At 38.8% G+C, this 15,653-nt stretch overlaps 1 protein-coding gene across 9 annotated transcripts in view; it reads right to left on the bottom strand.

The window, feature by feature from the left end:
* The window catches only part of LEPR (leptin receptor), a 119,347-nt gene that overhangs the window by 50,581 nt on the left and 53,113 nt on the right, over window positions 1–15,653 (bottom strand). For all 9 annotated transcript variants that reach the window (XM_045064676.1, XM_045064677.1, XM_013061662.2 and 6 more), the window contains 2 exons: window positions 14,031–14,354; window positions 11,575–11,698 (listed from right to left, as the gene is read on the bottom strand). In XM_045064676.1, coding sequence (XP_044920611.1) covers window positions 11,575–11,698; window positions 14,031–14,354 — 448 coding nt within the window. The remainder of the gene's footprint in view (window positions 1–11,574; window positions 11,699–14,030; window positions 14,355–15,653) is intronic.

The raw sequence follows: 15,653 nt of genomic DNA, 5'->3' as shown, positions 1-15,653 counted from the left end.
AGTAAGAGAGGCTCAGAGACAATGCGGACCTGAAACTTGTCTGAAGTCTTGTGCTTCAGTGTTCCTTGCTCATTTCATTACATCCAAGATGACTCTCTCTTTTTCTTTCAAGACTTCATGTATTTATTTGACAGAGAGAACCCAGGAAGGGGGAGTGGTAGGGAGAGGGGAGAAGCAAGCTCCCCATGGAGGAAGGAGCCTGATATGGGGCTCAATCCCAGGACCTTGGGATCATAACCTGAGCCGAAGGTAGACGCTTAACAGACTGAGCCACCCAGATGTGCCACCTAAGATGTCTTATTATCACAAGATAAATTTTCCTATTACTGAAGCCACTTTATTATTTTATTTAGGGGATTAACACACCAGAGCTCACAACTGAAAAATAATTATAATCTGAACCATCTTAACATTTCCATACATTAGAACTTTAAAGAATTAGAGGATTATATAATTATGTAATAATTACATAATTATTATTATTTCAAGGATTACTGCTTGAGGAAAAGACGAGATATTGCTCATATTTATGAGAGCATAAACTTTGCAAAGTTTGTGTGAAACTGGAATACAGGGACCTTGTAACTTGTCAAAGTCAGGATCAGACCTTCTTTTATCTTCTAAAAGAAGTCTGAAGTATTTGTGAACATCAAACAGCACTCTAAATTTTGATCATTTTAAAGTGTAAGGATTAAAATGATAATCAAATTTTTAAAATAAGAAAGGAGATACATTGGTTTAAAATAACCAAAAGGTAAAAATTTCTGAAATCCTTCACAAACTTTTATGCAGCCAAGTATCTTATGCCTTGCCAACACACACACACACACACACACACACACACACACACACACATTCAGTACCACTATTTAATCGCTCTATAAGTGAGCAAACTTTACTTAAAAGTGAAAATAGTTACACAAAACAAAACAAAACATTTCTCAACTTTTAAATTTGGCTTCCTTGAAAATTTTACCATTTGGGCAATTTTTCTACTGAGAAGTTAGACATATTAATATTTAGTACTGAAATTTCATTTTGATAGACACAGTGATTTATAGAGAGAGCACAGTCTATCCTCTGATCTTTGGTCATATTGTTTGTTCCCAGGATTACTTTTCTATTAATATATTCAAACTTCTCTAAGCAAAGATCTATGCCAAGCTATTAGAGGAATAACATCAAATGGGTACCACCCAATTCCTAACAGTGACATAAACTGAGAGCAAACCATGGTGGACAAATGAATAAGTGGGAATTGTTGAAAACAGTATTAGTTTTGTATATCACTTAATCAAGTCACTTATTTTAATCTCAGACTGGTAATCTATATGGATGTTACCCAAAAAATCTACTTTGGGAATCCCCCTAAATTTCAAAGCCCAAATTAGTATCCCAAACTAATCTCATCAGAATCACCTGGAACCTTGTTAAAAATAGATTCCTAGACCTTCCATGAAGAATTCAGTAGGTCTGGGGCTAAGGAATCTGTTTTCAGTAAGAGCCATAGATTGGTTCTCAAAGAGTTATCCCCACACCAGTAGCACCAGCATCCTCGGGAACTTGATAAAAATGTAAATTACTGGGTTGCCTGGGTGGCTTAGTTGGTTAAGCAGCTGCCTTCGGCTCAGGTCATGATTCCAGGGTCCTGAGATCAAGCCCAGCATCAGGCTCCTTGCTCAGCGGGGAGCCTGCCCCTCTGCCGGCTGCTCCCCTCCTGCTTGTTCTCTCTCTCTGACAAATAAATAAATAAAATCTTTTTAAAATATGCAAATTACTGGCTCCACAAGATCTCATGAATCAGGCCCAAATAAGAAGTAATGGCCTAGATAAATGTCATCAAGGAGACAAGTTTAAGAAGCATTTTGTAAAACGCAAAGTACTCTTCAGATGTAAGATATTACCAAACAAATGGAAAATCAACAAGGATGAAACGGAGAAAGAAAAAAAAAAAAGACTGCAAATAAAAACAAATGGACCTTAATGCATATCAAGTTAACAGTATAACCACATTGGAGGAGAAATCCTAATTACCTTTGGAACATAGTATTTGGACCATGAAACCTTTAGCCTTAGCAAAGGTAAAATGAGTGGAAACAAATATTGTACTCTAGTTAGTATGCTTGTTTTTCATAATGGTATAGGTTAGCAATTCCAAAATTACTTTACATATGTTCTAGGACAAAGCAAATGGGTTTAATATTGTGGGAAAGGGAAGGCAGTTTTTTATTGCTGGAGAAAAAAGAAAGAGGGACGCGTGGGAGGATGGGAAAGAGGGAGGGAAGGGAAGTAGAGGGAGAGGAAAAGGAGAGGAGAGGGGAGGGGGAGGGAAAGAAGGAAGAAAGGAAAAGGAAGGCTAGAATGGATCCTATGGTTTGGGACTACAATGGAAGATACTATGGGTGCCTGCGTGGCTCAGTTGGTTAAGCATCAGACTTTTGGTTTTGACTCAGATCATGATGTCAAAGTCCTGGGATCAGGTCCTGGGTTAGGATCCATACTCAGCAAGGAGTCTGCTTGAGATTTTCTCTCTCCCTCTCCTTCTGCCCACCCCCTAACTTGCTCACTCTCTCTCTAAATATATAAATCTTTTAAAAAATGGGCAATGTTAGTACGAATACATGCTTTTAATGAATGTGTATACAGAGATAGAGAAATGCAAATTTGTGCCTATTATATATACACGTTGTATGTGTATTGTGGATACACATACATGTGACTAGCTCTGGAGCTGAGAGGGCCCAGAAACAATGCCCCCCAAGTAACATGAGAATGTAGCTCCCAGATACTGCTTTGTAAATACCATTCTCCAACAAAAAGGAATCTGGGCTCTTTGGAGAAATGGCTGATTCCAGTTTTAAAGCAAGAAAAGTATAAAACTAACTTGAAATGTCTTACAATACTAGAGAGGAAGGAAGTCCTCAAAAAAAAAATAATAATATGAGACACATCAAAAGGAGACAGAAACCAATCTGAATAAGTTCCCAATGGCCAAATATGGGGCAATTTGAGCAATAAAATAAAAAATGATAGTAACTGATTATAGCCCATAAAATAGAAGAAGAATCCATGAGTTCATCTTGACAGGAAGGAAGGAAGGAAGGGAATGGGAAGTAAGTGTACTTCTCACAGAGCCCAGCACTGTGGCCTACACACACCAAATGTTTCTTTTTTCTTTTTTTTTTTTTTTAAGATTTAATTTATTTGACAGACAGAGATCACAAGCAGGCAGAGAGGTGGGCAGAGAGATGGGGAAAGCAGACTCCCTGCTGAGCAGAGAGCCTGATGCAGGGCTTGATCCCAAGACCCTGGGATCATGACCTGAGCCGAAGGCAGAGGCTTTAACCCAATGAGCCACCCAGGTGCCCCACACCAAATGTTTCTTGAGTGAATAACACTAGCCCTAAAATGTCCCAGTTAGTACGGAGCACTTTTATTTACTTTATAAATAATGCATTTGTCTTCTCTAAAAATTGCAGTTGGTTCTTCTCTATATTGCCAATTTCTCTCATTATATTCATGTTTTCTTTTATATCCTTGAGCATGTGGAACATTGTAATAGTCATCCTTGTCTGCTACTTTTATTATTTAATTTCTGGATCTGTTTCTATTGACTGATTTTTCTTTTCCTCTTGGCTAGGAGTTATATTTTTCTGTTCCTCATATGTGTAGTATTTTTCTACTAGATGCCAGACATTATGAATACTACATTAAGTGTTGGATTGTATTGTTTTGCTTTAAACAAGGTTGGAATTTGTTCTGGCAGTCAGTTAAGTTATTTAGGCACCAGTTTGAACCTTTTTTCTTTCAAGTTATTTTGGGGAGAGAATAACCTTGACTCTAGGGTTAATTTGGCCCCACTTTTAGAATGTAGCTATTATGGGGTTTCTAATGTCATCGATATTCACTAATCTGCTTGGTAGAAAACTTCAATTATTCTTGGTCCTATATAACTTTTGAGAATTGTTTAGTTTATAGTTCCTGGTGATTGTTCTCTTCCTAGTATTTCTTACCTAACTCAGTTTCTTACCAAACATCATGGGCAGACTGGTCATCAGTCAAGGGGAACCCAGTACTAATTCTGTGTACCCCCCTGCACCAAATACTCTACCTCACAAATTCAAGCTTCCTTATGCTCTCTGAACTCTCCTTGATCCCGTCTCCTTGATCCAGAAAAATCACTGGGCTCTACCTGAGTCTCCCAGCCCTGTGCCAAGTTCTGAAAATTGCCTTTAGTCCAGAGAGCCTGAATAATTCAGGATTCACTTTGTTTCTTTTCTCAGGAATCACAGGGGCACCTGTTTGCCTTTGGCTCAGGTCATGATCTCAGGGCCCTGGGATTGAGCCCCACACTGGGCTCTTTGCTCAGTGGGGAGCCTGCTTCTCCCTTTCCCTCAGTGCTCTCTCATTCTCTCTCTCTCATAAATAAATAAATAAAATCTTTAAAAAGAAAAAGAAATCACAGTTCTGTTCTGCTTTTGTCCCATATCTGGAAGTAGATGTTTCCTACATTTTTATCCAGTTTTCTAATTGTTTATGACAGAAGAGTAATCCCAGACTGAATTACTCCCTCAATGGCCAGAAGGAACTTACAAAAATATAATATATTCAAATACTTTAAAACTTGATTTTCTTTAAAGGAAGCAGTGAAATGGGTGGTGACTCAATGGAATGTGTGATCTATGTCTTAAATGGGAGTTATTACAGTGTGTTATCAGCTGAGAAGAAAGCTTGATAATGCAAGGAAGAGAGGGGATAACTATAAGAGCAAAGTCCTTGAGTAAGCTACAGGGGATGTGACTCAAAACACATGAGAAAGGGTTCACTTGAGATTGGAACACAGAGAACTCATCTATGATTAGAGAAGAGAAGGATGCTGTGTGAGCACTGATAGGAGCAGGCTGGTAGGTTTTGGTGAGAAAAGCAATGGTAAGAGAACCTCCCCCCAGCTCCAGTTTTCCCACTGAAAATCTAAAGTAAGGTCATCAAGGAGTGTCTCTGGCTCTCTCTCAGGGAAGCCAGCTGCCATGTTGTAGCATAACCAATGGAGAAATCCACATGACAAGGAACGGAAGGAAACCTCCAGCCTCAGCCCGGGAGGAAATAAGGCCCTCTGTCCAATAGCCCATGAGGAACTAGGAAGCCCAGGAAACAGATCCTCCTGAACTTAAGCCTTGAAATAACTGCAGTTCTAGCTGACATCTTCACTGCAACCTTGTGAAAGACTTTGAGGCATGAGTCCCCAGCTAAGCAGCGCCTGGATTCCTGAACCACAGGGTCTATGAAATGATAAATGATTGTTGTGTTAAGCCACTAAACTTGGGGTAGCTTATTCTATAGCACAATAACCAAGACAGGTATTGGAACATGGCAATGGGATGATGCCATACAGTAACACCTAAAAATGTGGGAGTGGCTTTAGAACCAGGTGACAGACAGAGGCTGGAACAATTTGGAGACACAGGCTAAAGAAATCCTAAATTTCTTTAGGCAATTCCTATCAAAGTACCATCCATCTTTTTCAAAGAAATGGAACAAATAATTCTAAAATTTATATGGAACCAGAAAAGACCTCGAATAGCTAAAGGGATATTGAAAAAGAAAGCCAACGTTGGTGGCATCACAATCCCGGACTTCAAGCTCTATTACAAAGCTGTCATCATCAAGACAGCATGGTACTGGCACAAAAACAGACACATATATCAATGGAACAGAATAGAGAGCCCAGAAATAGACCCTCAACTCTATGGTCAACTAATCTTCGACAAAGCAGGAAAGAATGTCCAATGGAAAAAAGACAGCCTCTTCAATAAATGGTGCTGGGAAAATTGGACAGCCACATGCAGAAAAATGAAATTGGACCATTTCCTTACACCACACACGAAAATAGACTCAAAATGGATGAAGGACCTCAATGTGCAAAAGGAATCCATCAAAATCCTTGAGGAGAACACAGGCAGCAACCTCTTCGACCTCAGCCGCAGCAACATCTTCCTAGGAACAACGCAAAAGGCAAGGAAGCAAGGGCAAAAATGAACTATTGGGATTTCATCAAGATCAAAAGCTTTTGCACAGCAAAGGAAACAGTTAACAAAATCAAAAGACAACTGACAGAATGGGAGAAGATATTTGCAAACGACATATCAGATAAAGGACTAGTGTCCAAAATCTATAAAGAACTTAGCAATCTCAACACCCAAAGAACAAATAACCCAATCAAGAAATGGGCAGAGGACATGAACAGACATTTCTGCAAAGAAGACATCCAGATGGCCAACAGACACATGAAAAAGTGCTCCATATCACTCGGCATCAGGGAAATACAAATCAAAACCATGATGCGATATCACCTCACACCAGTCAGAATGGCTAAAATCAACAAGTCAGGAAATGACAGATGCTGGCGAGGATGCGGAGAAAGGGGAACCCTCCTACACTGTTGGTGGGAATGCAAGCTGGTGCAGCCACTCTGGAAAACAGCATGGAGGTTCCTCAAAATGTTGAAAATAGAACTGCCCTATGACCCAGCAATTGCGCTATTGGGTATTTACCCTAAAGATACAAACGTAGTGATCCAAAGGGGCACGTGTACTCGAATGTTTATAGCAGCAATGTCCACAATAGCCAAACTATGGAAAGAACCTAGATGTCCATCAACAGATGAATGGATCAAGAAGATGTGGTATATATACACAATGGAATACTATGCAGCCATCAAAAGAAATGAAATCTTGCCATTTGCGACAACATGGATGGAACTCGAGCGTATCATGCTTAGCGAAATAAGTCAAGCGGAGAAAGACAACTATCATATGATCTCCCTGATATGAGGAAGTGGTGATGCAACATGGGGGCTTAAGTGGGTACGAGAAGAATCAATGAAACAATGGGATTGGGAGGGAGACAAACCATAAGTGACTCTTAATCTCACAAAACAAACTGAGGGTTGCTGGGGGGAGGGGGTTTGGGAGAATGGGGTGGTATTATGGACATTGGGGAGGGTATGTGTTTTGGTGAGTGCTGTGAAGTGTGTAAACCTGGTGATTCACAGACCTGTACCCCTGGGGATAAAAATATATGTTTATAAAAATAAAAATTATATTAAAATTAAAAAAAAAAAACTATGATCAGATCCTGAGATGCTGGAATTTAAGATTTCAAGATATTGGCCTGGGTGGCTCCGTTGGTTAAGCATTGACTCATGGTTTGGCTCAGGTCATGATCTTGCTGTGCTGGGATTGAGCCCCTTGTCTGGCTGTGAGCAGTGTGCTGTCTGCTTCATATTCTCTCTCTCTCAAATAAATAAATATCTTAAAAAAAAAAAAAAAAGAAATCCTAAATTGCCTTGAATAGAATGTGAGTGGAAATGTGGAGTTTGAGGACACTGCCAGTGAGGGTACAAGAGGAATTGAAGAACATGGACTGGAAACTGGAGGAAAGAGAATCTTATGTAGGGGCAGAAAGCAAGCTGTAGATAGCGTGTGCCTCCTGAACTGGGTGATCTGCTGCAGGAAATTGCCAAGGAGGTGTCTGAAGGTGACTCTTGGCTTCTTCTTGCCACAAGAGGAGAGATAGATATTGAGCAAAGGGCTGTTAAACAAAAGAAACCAAGACAAGAGCTGCGAGATACCTAGTCTCTCGAGATGGCACAGATGTCGCTGCTAGGACATGGCTTCCAAGCAAAGATAAAAGAGAAGGCAGAGGAGGGCTTATCTCTAAGAGACCTGTGGGCTTTTACCCAATGGGGTGAATCACAGTGAGAGTCACAGGAGGCTGTGTGGCTCCTATGAGAGAACAGGTAGCAGATACACTACTAGCTCAAACTGAAAGGGTACAAAATTAAACAAAGCCACTGGATTCCCAATATTGTTCTGAGAAAATTCCCCCACTGCAGAGAGGTACAGAAGAAATGGAAGAAAAAGAAATTCAGAAGGCAGAGCCAAGAAATATGGAGAATTATTCCAGACATTGAAGCAACAGAGGGAAGAAGCCTAAGGTGAGGAGGAGGAGATGGTCAGAGAGTGAGGTGCTTGACTCTGAAATACAAACAGAGCACGGTTACCGGTAATGGCAAGGTCTGGAACAAGTCCACAAGAATGGATGAACCAGATGGGGTGGAGAAGAAAGAATAGGGGAAGTAAAGCCTTCAAGAAGTTGAAGGTCATCCATATGAACATGGAAATCACCAGGAATGTTGATAGGGAATTGTAAAGAGACAGAGTAAATGAGGTGTTAGCAGTTACAGAAGCCCAAACTCTTAGGATGACCCTTATTCATCCACCTCCATTTCTCACCATTCCCCAACTTGATAACGCAACCATACTTACCTTTTCATGTCCTCAAATGACCAGATGTGAACTTGGGACCTTGCAAATGCTCCTCACTCTACCTGGTTCATCCGATGTCCCCCTCGTAATTCAGGCAGATACTTCTAGTGCCTGTCTCTATGTGTTTTCACAAGTCCCTGCGTTTATTTCACCAGTGTTTTCAAACTTTGTTATGTTCCTCATCTTCACTGTTAGCTCCAGGAGGGCAAGGGCTGTGTCTGAGCTGTTCAGCGTGGTTGCCCACACTCAGCTCAGTGGCTGGTGCACACAGTAAACATCTCATGAAGGAAGAAAAGGATTTCTCTTCCATGTCAAAGATAAAATGTCCTAAAGCAGTTGAAAATAGCACATTTCTATGGTATCTCTCCTTTGGATTCTCTACAAACATTAATATCTGAGCTCAAACAATGCTTTCCCTTAAGGGGCATATTTATAGGGCTTTAAACCCCTTATAAACATTAGGTTTTAGTTCCTTTAAGAAACACACTTATTTATACATAGAAGCATTTGAAAGATTTCTTCCAAGGATTCTCTAATGTCTGGAAAAGGGGATTTTGATTTACAATCTCTTCTTCCAGAAACTACCCTTATGGATTTGCCCTCCCATGGAGGTCTGGTTCATTATACTGACTCTCTTCCTTCTAATCTGAAAAGTCTTATTTAAATTATTTGGAGATATAGTGCCCAAAGATGCCCACAACAGAATTCAAGACAGAAACAGCATGTAACAATGGGTAAAATGGACATATTAACCAAATTGTATAAAGGAGAGAACAATTAATGTGGGAGGGGGAATGCCACAACCCCACAATATTTCTCAAACTGCATGCAATTATGATAAGTTTTCCTGTACTGATATTTTTAGAAGCCTGAGTTCAAAATAAAAGCAGTTCAGGATGCCTGGGTGTCTCAGGCAGTTAAGGACCTGTCTCTTGATTTCAGTTCAGGTCATGATCTCAGGGCTGTGAGAGGGAGCCCTGAGTCAGGCTCTGTGCTGGGTAGGGAGCCTGTTTAAGATTCTCTCTCTCCCTCTGCCCCTCCTCCAACTTCTCTCTCTCCATCTCTAATAATAATAATAATAATAATAATAATAATAGCAGGTCAAAAACAATCTTCTAAATTCATCATATGAGCAAGTTAATTTATCATAATTTTCTCATTTTCCTGGATCTGACAATTTGTATGAATAGACCAGTGACTACTTGGCTGAGTGAAGTGAAACGAAAATTCATAGCTATAGCCAAGGTACTATGCAACTTTGTAAATTCTGATATATTCAGATATCTTTTTCTGAAAATGCAGACCTCTAGATGTAAATATAATCTATACATAATAAAATTTAAACCCTTACAGATAGTCACAGAGCTTTAACACCAAGCACACTGCCCTACCCTGCTGATAATGTTTGAAATTCTCTTGAGTAAGCGCCCAGGGAGTTTCTGATTACCATCCAAAATATTTAGGTCATCGTAGGAATGTGCTACATTGCAAAGGAATTCTTTTCTCTGAACCAAAATCTATTTTGCTCAAAAAAGTAGGGAATTTTCTGCTCTAAACTTCAAATGTATCTCCAACCAAAAGAGGGTTTCCTTTCTTTCCTCATTACTCAAAGCTGAAGTGAGCCTCCTTCATTTTAAGACCAACCTTCCATCTGTGCTCTCTTCCTGGAACTTACTTATTTAAATACTCACTCTCTGTCATAGATCTTCAATGGATTCTCTTCCACCATATCTTCAACCTTTCTCCCCTGCTGGGTCATAATCTATAGACTAGAAACAAGCTCATTCTTTCCTGTCCTTTTAATGTCCACCCTTGGCTGTCCATCACCAATTACTATTCCAACCTTTCCCACTTTACAACCCGTTACTTTGTTCGCCTCTAGAGATCCATAGCGCAGTCATTTCTGTTGTGAACATGTATCTAGGTTTCCTGGCTGCCCAGCATTTGTCTGGAAAATCTAACATTTTGTAAAGCTCAGACACTGGCAGCTGGGGGCACCTTCTCACCAATCGGGCAGTCCCACTCAGAAGGCTGTCCTTAATGAGAACTACCCAAAGAAACAGGGGCTAGCAGGCTTCCACAGTCACCTAGAATTCAGCTGCACTAGCCATCCCCACCTAAGGCTTCCGCAACAATCTTGCGCTCCCATGGTTTCACGTACATTCCTAAACAACATACAAGAGTAACTACTCCAACTGAAGCCATGTGCAAATCTGCCCCAACAATAGTCTGTGATGCCTCTGAGACAGATGTCATAACCCTTCTATTTTTTTTAACATCTTTAAATTTCTCTTTTAATTATTTTAATTTATAAGGGTATACTACATGTTGGCGAACTGAATTTAAATTAAAAAAATAAATTATTTTAACTTAAAATGATTTTTGAATATATAATTAATATAATTATTTTATTTAAAATATACATAACATAAAATTTTCCATTCTGAGTGTACAGTTCAGTGACAGTAGTACTTCACATTGTCCGATAATCATCACCACCATCCAGCTTCAGAACTCTTCACACCTTCCCAAACTGAAATTTTGTACATTAAACGGGAACTTGCACCCCTAGTCCCTGGTTACTACTATTCCACTTCCTCTCTTGACTCATGTTTATATGGACAGTTTCTAGCACATTGCCTCTCAACAGTATGTCCTCAAAACTGTAGAACTGAAAGGAATTAGTATCCTTCTCCTTAAGCATCACAGAAAAGAACAAATTAGGAAAAAAGAGCTAAAATTCATCGAGAAATGATAAGTATTGTCACTGGAGTTATTAGGAAACTTGAATGATGTGTTCGCTGGAATCATAAGTGTATGGCTATTTAAAACCACCATCTTGACTCTCTACTCTGCACAAATAAATATTGAACACTTACATTTCTAAGCTAATAAAATGATCGAAGAGGACAAAAGAATCTGCCTGAAAAAGAAATGTATAACAAGTTTTCCCCCTGCACTCCAATATCTAAGAGCCCTGAACTGAGCTCATCCTTCTTGCAGAATATACGCCCATCCATAATTGCTATGTCTTGCTACCTTAATCAACAGGAGGAGCAAGGAGGAAACCTAACAGAGATTAATATTGCATGAAAAATACATAAAACTGCCCTCTAGAAATGGACATACATACAAAAGGAAATGTAGGGAGAGGAGAGTTTTCATAATCCATTTCTGTATATGGAAGCTCTCGCATTAAAAAAAATTGTATCGTAGAAATTTCCAAATTAATTTATTTGGCACTTACAGAACATATAAAAGATGGACCTTAAGGTCATAAGTCTTGAAAGGATTCTTAAATAATGACTCCATATAACAGATGAATAATTTCAAGTCCTCTTTCATCCAGCACTGTATGTTCCAGTTTGCACCTGAATTAAAAATAAACTACATTAAATCTGAAAAACATTCGGAACAACTCAGTGAAAGAGAAGAACTAAATTAAATTTACCAGTGTTCTGATACAACTTCCATTACCTATTCTGAGAGAAAAGGAACCGGCTCTAACCAGTGGTATGTATCTACCTAAGTCACTTAGCCCCCGAGGTCCCCAGTTTCCTTTTAGGTAAGTAACAGAGTTAAATTCTCAAACTCTCCCCCCCCCCCGCCCCAAATCTTCAACTGCTTAAGCAGGACAAAAGACCTCACCTAGCTCAGTTCACGCTCACTTTCGAAGAGGAAAAAAAATATATTCAACATCAAGGGATAAGCAAATGGGAGCAGTATTTCTGAGTCTGCTTTAGCACTAAACGCACAGTGATTCACATGTGAACCATGATTCATGTCTTGAATTCTTATTATTGTAATATCACAGGCCCCAAATACAACTGATGCAAATATACTTCACTGTGCCGTGGAAAATTTACCTGGTAATAAATTACTGGTGATTTGTAATTTAAAAAGCAAGAATAGCAACAACTACAAATAATGGCTAACCCAAGACAACACTAACATATTTCCCCAAACCTGAAGGATTGGTAGCTGGTCGGGATTTTACAACTGTTGAGCCCTTACAAAGTAAACAGTATGCCTGACAGAACCACCTGTTGAAATCCTCAGCAATCGCTGCTTAACCTACCAATTTTACTTAAACTCACTAAGAAGCGACTGGTTATGGAAACATTATTTATGTGTAAAATTTAAATCTACAGCATCATAATCATTCCTCTTGAAAACTGAAGAAAGTACTAACACTTTTTGATCAAAGCTCATCACAAAGACCCTGCCTTATTAAGTTCACTCTTGGTATATTTAATAATTGCCAAATAGCTAAGTTCCCCTATGAATTAAAAAAATATATATGCCTCATTTAAAATTAAATGAATTTTATTAATTAATGGCCATCGACTCATTTGGAGACACTAAGAGCTATTACTACTAACTTGTTTTAAAACTCTGAATTTATTGTATATTTATGCTTTGTTCTTACTCCTGCACTGATTTCAATGAACTGGAGTGTTTCTAACCATCTAATCAGTGATGCTCAACCAGGGACAATTTGGCCCTCAGGGGCATCTGGCAGTATTTGGAGATATGCTTGGGGGAAGGAGCTACTTGTATCTAATAGGCAGAAGCCAGGGATGTTACTAAACATCCTCTAATGCACAGAACAGCCCCCCCATAACCATGAATTGTCTGGCCCAAAACGTTAATAATGTTGACATTGAGAAATTCTGATTAACCCTTTATAGGAGTATTATACTTATGTGTGCCTCTATTTTCGTACTATAGGTCTCTGCATACTGATTTAACTGATGCTGCTCTGTTAGCTTTTCCAGAAGGCTTGGAAATAACTTTGTGGTTTTGATTTTCAGATGCAGAATTATTACGCTAGCTACATTCAGTATGCATTATACTTAAACAACAAAACCCCCTTGATTTAAAATATGTAATTGGCTACTGAAAGATTCCTTGCTTGAACAAATATTATTCATAAATGTTTTAAAATTTAACTAATTCAACAGTTGAATATTTTTAAAAGATTTTTTATTTATTAGAGATAGAGAGAGAGAGAACACAAACCAGGGGTTGGGGAAAGGCAGAGGGAGTGGAGAAGCAGACTCCCCACTAAGCAAGGAGCCCAATGCAGAGCTCAATTCCAGGATCCTGAGATCATGACCTGAGCTGAAGGTAGACGCTTAACCAAGTGAGCCATCCAGGTGCCCCCAACAATTGAATATTTTGAATATTTTATCTTTTCAACAAAATAAGGTGTGCTTTTTCTATTTTAAAGCAAATTTAGAAGATTGCAAGTGATAGATTTATAGGAAAAAAGAGTCCCCTCATTGTATTTTTATAAAATATAAAATAATTTGGGGTTCATTAGTTTGGTCACATGATGAATCATAATATTATTACTAAGACAAAATGATATGTATAAGAATCCCATCTATATTACATTTCTTCATACAGGTTTCAGAGAAGGAAAACATTTTGTTTAAAACAGTTACTAGGGGAACATCTGGGTGGCTTGGTTAAGCAACTGCCTTCGGCTCCAGTCATGATCCCAGGGTCCTGGGATCGAGCCCCACATAGGGCTCCAGCCCTACATGGGGCCCTCTGCTCTTCCAGGAGCCTGTTTCTTCCTCTCCCTTTGCCAGCCACTCTGCCTGCTTATGCTCTCTCTCTGTCAAATAAATAAATAAAATCTTAAAACACACACACACAGTTAATAGGTAATGCTTGGAACATTAATATACTTACCTATTTGTTGAAAAACTAAAGAATTTACTGTTGAAACAAAGTCCTTCCCATCAATGTTGTCTGCATGTACAGAACAGTTTTTATCTTCCTTGCTCCAAAAGCAACAGTAGAAAGTTGTTTTGGAAGATAAGTTAGAAAAGTAGGTAGTACTCAAATTCAATTTAGCTTTGACAACTGCCTCATAATGTTCATTCAGATTGGAAGTGTTCTTGGAGATTCCAGTTGGCAAGTCGTAGGTTGTATTTGGTGGCATGCAAGACAGCTTAAATCTCCAGGGAGTAATTGGATATGCCAAGTTAAGTGCAGTTGTCAAATAAATAAATTCTGTTAGGATATTAAAGACACACAGAAAAACAATTTGTCATTTTGATTAAGACATAAATAGGAAATACCTGAAATTAAACCATGTAGTGCTCAGTCTGTGCCTAATGCAGAGCTCTGGGCTTCCATTATACAATGTGTGATACTTGGAAGGGTCTATTGATTTACTGAGATAACTTCACCCTTTAGCACCTCTTCTTGGAAATCTGAAAATTGAATTCAAATGCTTCGAATGAAGCATTTTCAAATGCTGATTAATCTAGCCTTCTATATTTACATTTTAATGAAAAAAATTATAGCTAAATATTTCAATCACTTTTTCTTTAAAAATTATTCTTTTTTATATTAACATATAATTTATTATTTGGTTCAGGGGTACAGGTCTTGATTCATCAGTCTTACACAATTCATAGTGCTCACCATAGCACATACCTTCCCCAGTGTCCGTCCCCAGCCACCCCATCCCTCCCACTCTCCTCCACTCCACAAACCCTCAGTTTGTTTCTTGAGATGAAGAGTCTCTTATGGTTTGTCTCCTTCTCTGGTTTTATGTTGTTTCATTTTCCCCTCCTTTACCTTCTGATCATCTGTCTTGTTTCTCAAATTCCTCATATCAGTGAGATCATAGGATAATTTTCTTTCTCTGTTTGACTTAATTCGTTTAGCATAATACTCTCTAATTCCATCCATGTCATTGAAAATGGCAAGATTTTGTGTTTTTTGATAGCTGATATTCCACTGTATGTATATACCACATCTTCTTTATCCATTCATCTACTGATGGACATCTAGGCTCTTTCCATAGTTTGGCTATTGTGGACAGTGCTGCTATAAACATTCGGGTGCATGTGCCCCTTCGGATCACTACATTTGTATCTTTGGGGTAAATACTCAGTAGCGCAATTGCTGGGTCTAGGGTAGCTCTATTTTCAACTTTTTAAGGAAACTCCATACTGCTTTCCAGAATGGCTGCACCAGCTTGCATTCCCACTAACAATGTAAGAGGGTCCCCCTTTCTCCACATCCTGGCCAACACCTGTTGCTTCCTGACTTTAGCTATCCTGATTGGTATGAGGTGGTATCTCCCTGCAGTTTTGATTTGTGTTTCCCTGATGCCAAGTGATGTTGAGCACGTAAAAAAAAAAACTTTCTAATGAGCTTCCAGTATAAGTGGGAAATATCTCGATGTGCAATCATATAAACAAATATTAAAGTATTGTTTTAATATTTCTTAAAGAAATATTACCAAAATGTTAGTACTATGAGTGTTTTTAGAAGAGTTTGTCTTCAGCATCAGAACAG

Source organism: Mustela putorius, unplaced genomic scaffold (assembly GCF_011764305.1).
Source record: "Mustela putorius furo isolate JIRA1106 unplaced genomic scaffold, ASM1176430v1.1 tig00003853_pilon_pilon_pilon, whole genome shotgun sequence".
Taxonomy (NCBI): Eukaryota; Metazoa; Chordata; class Mammalia; order Carnivora; family Mustelidae; genus Mustela; species Mustela putorius.
The sequence above is the reverse complement of the archived record's forward strand: the minus strand, read 5'-3'. Positions and strand labels throughout refer to the sequence as shown.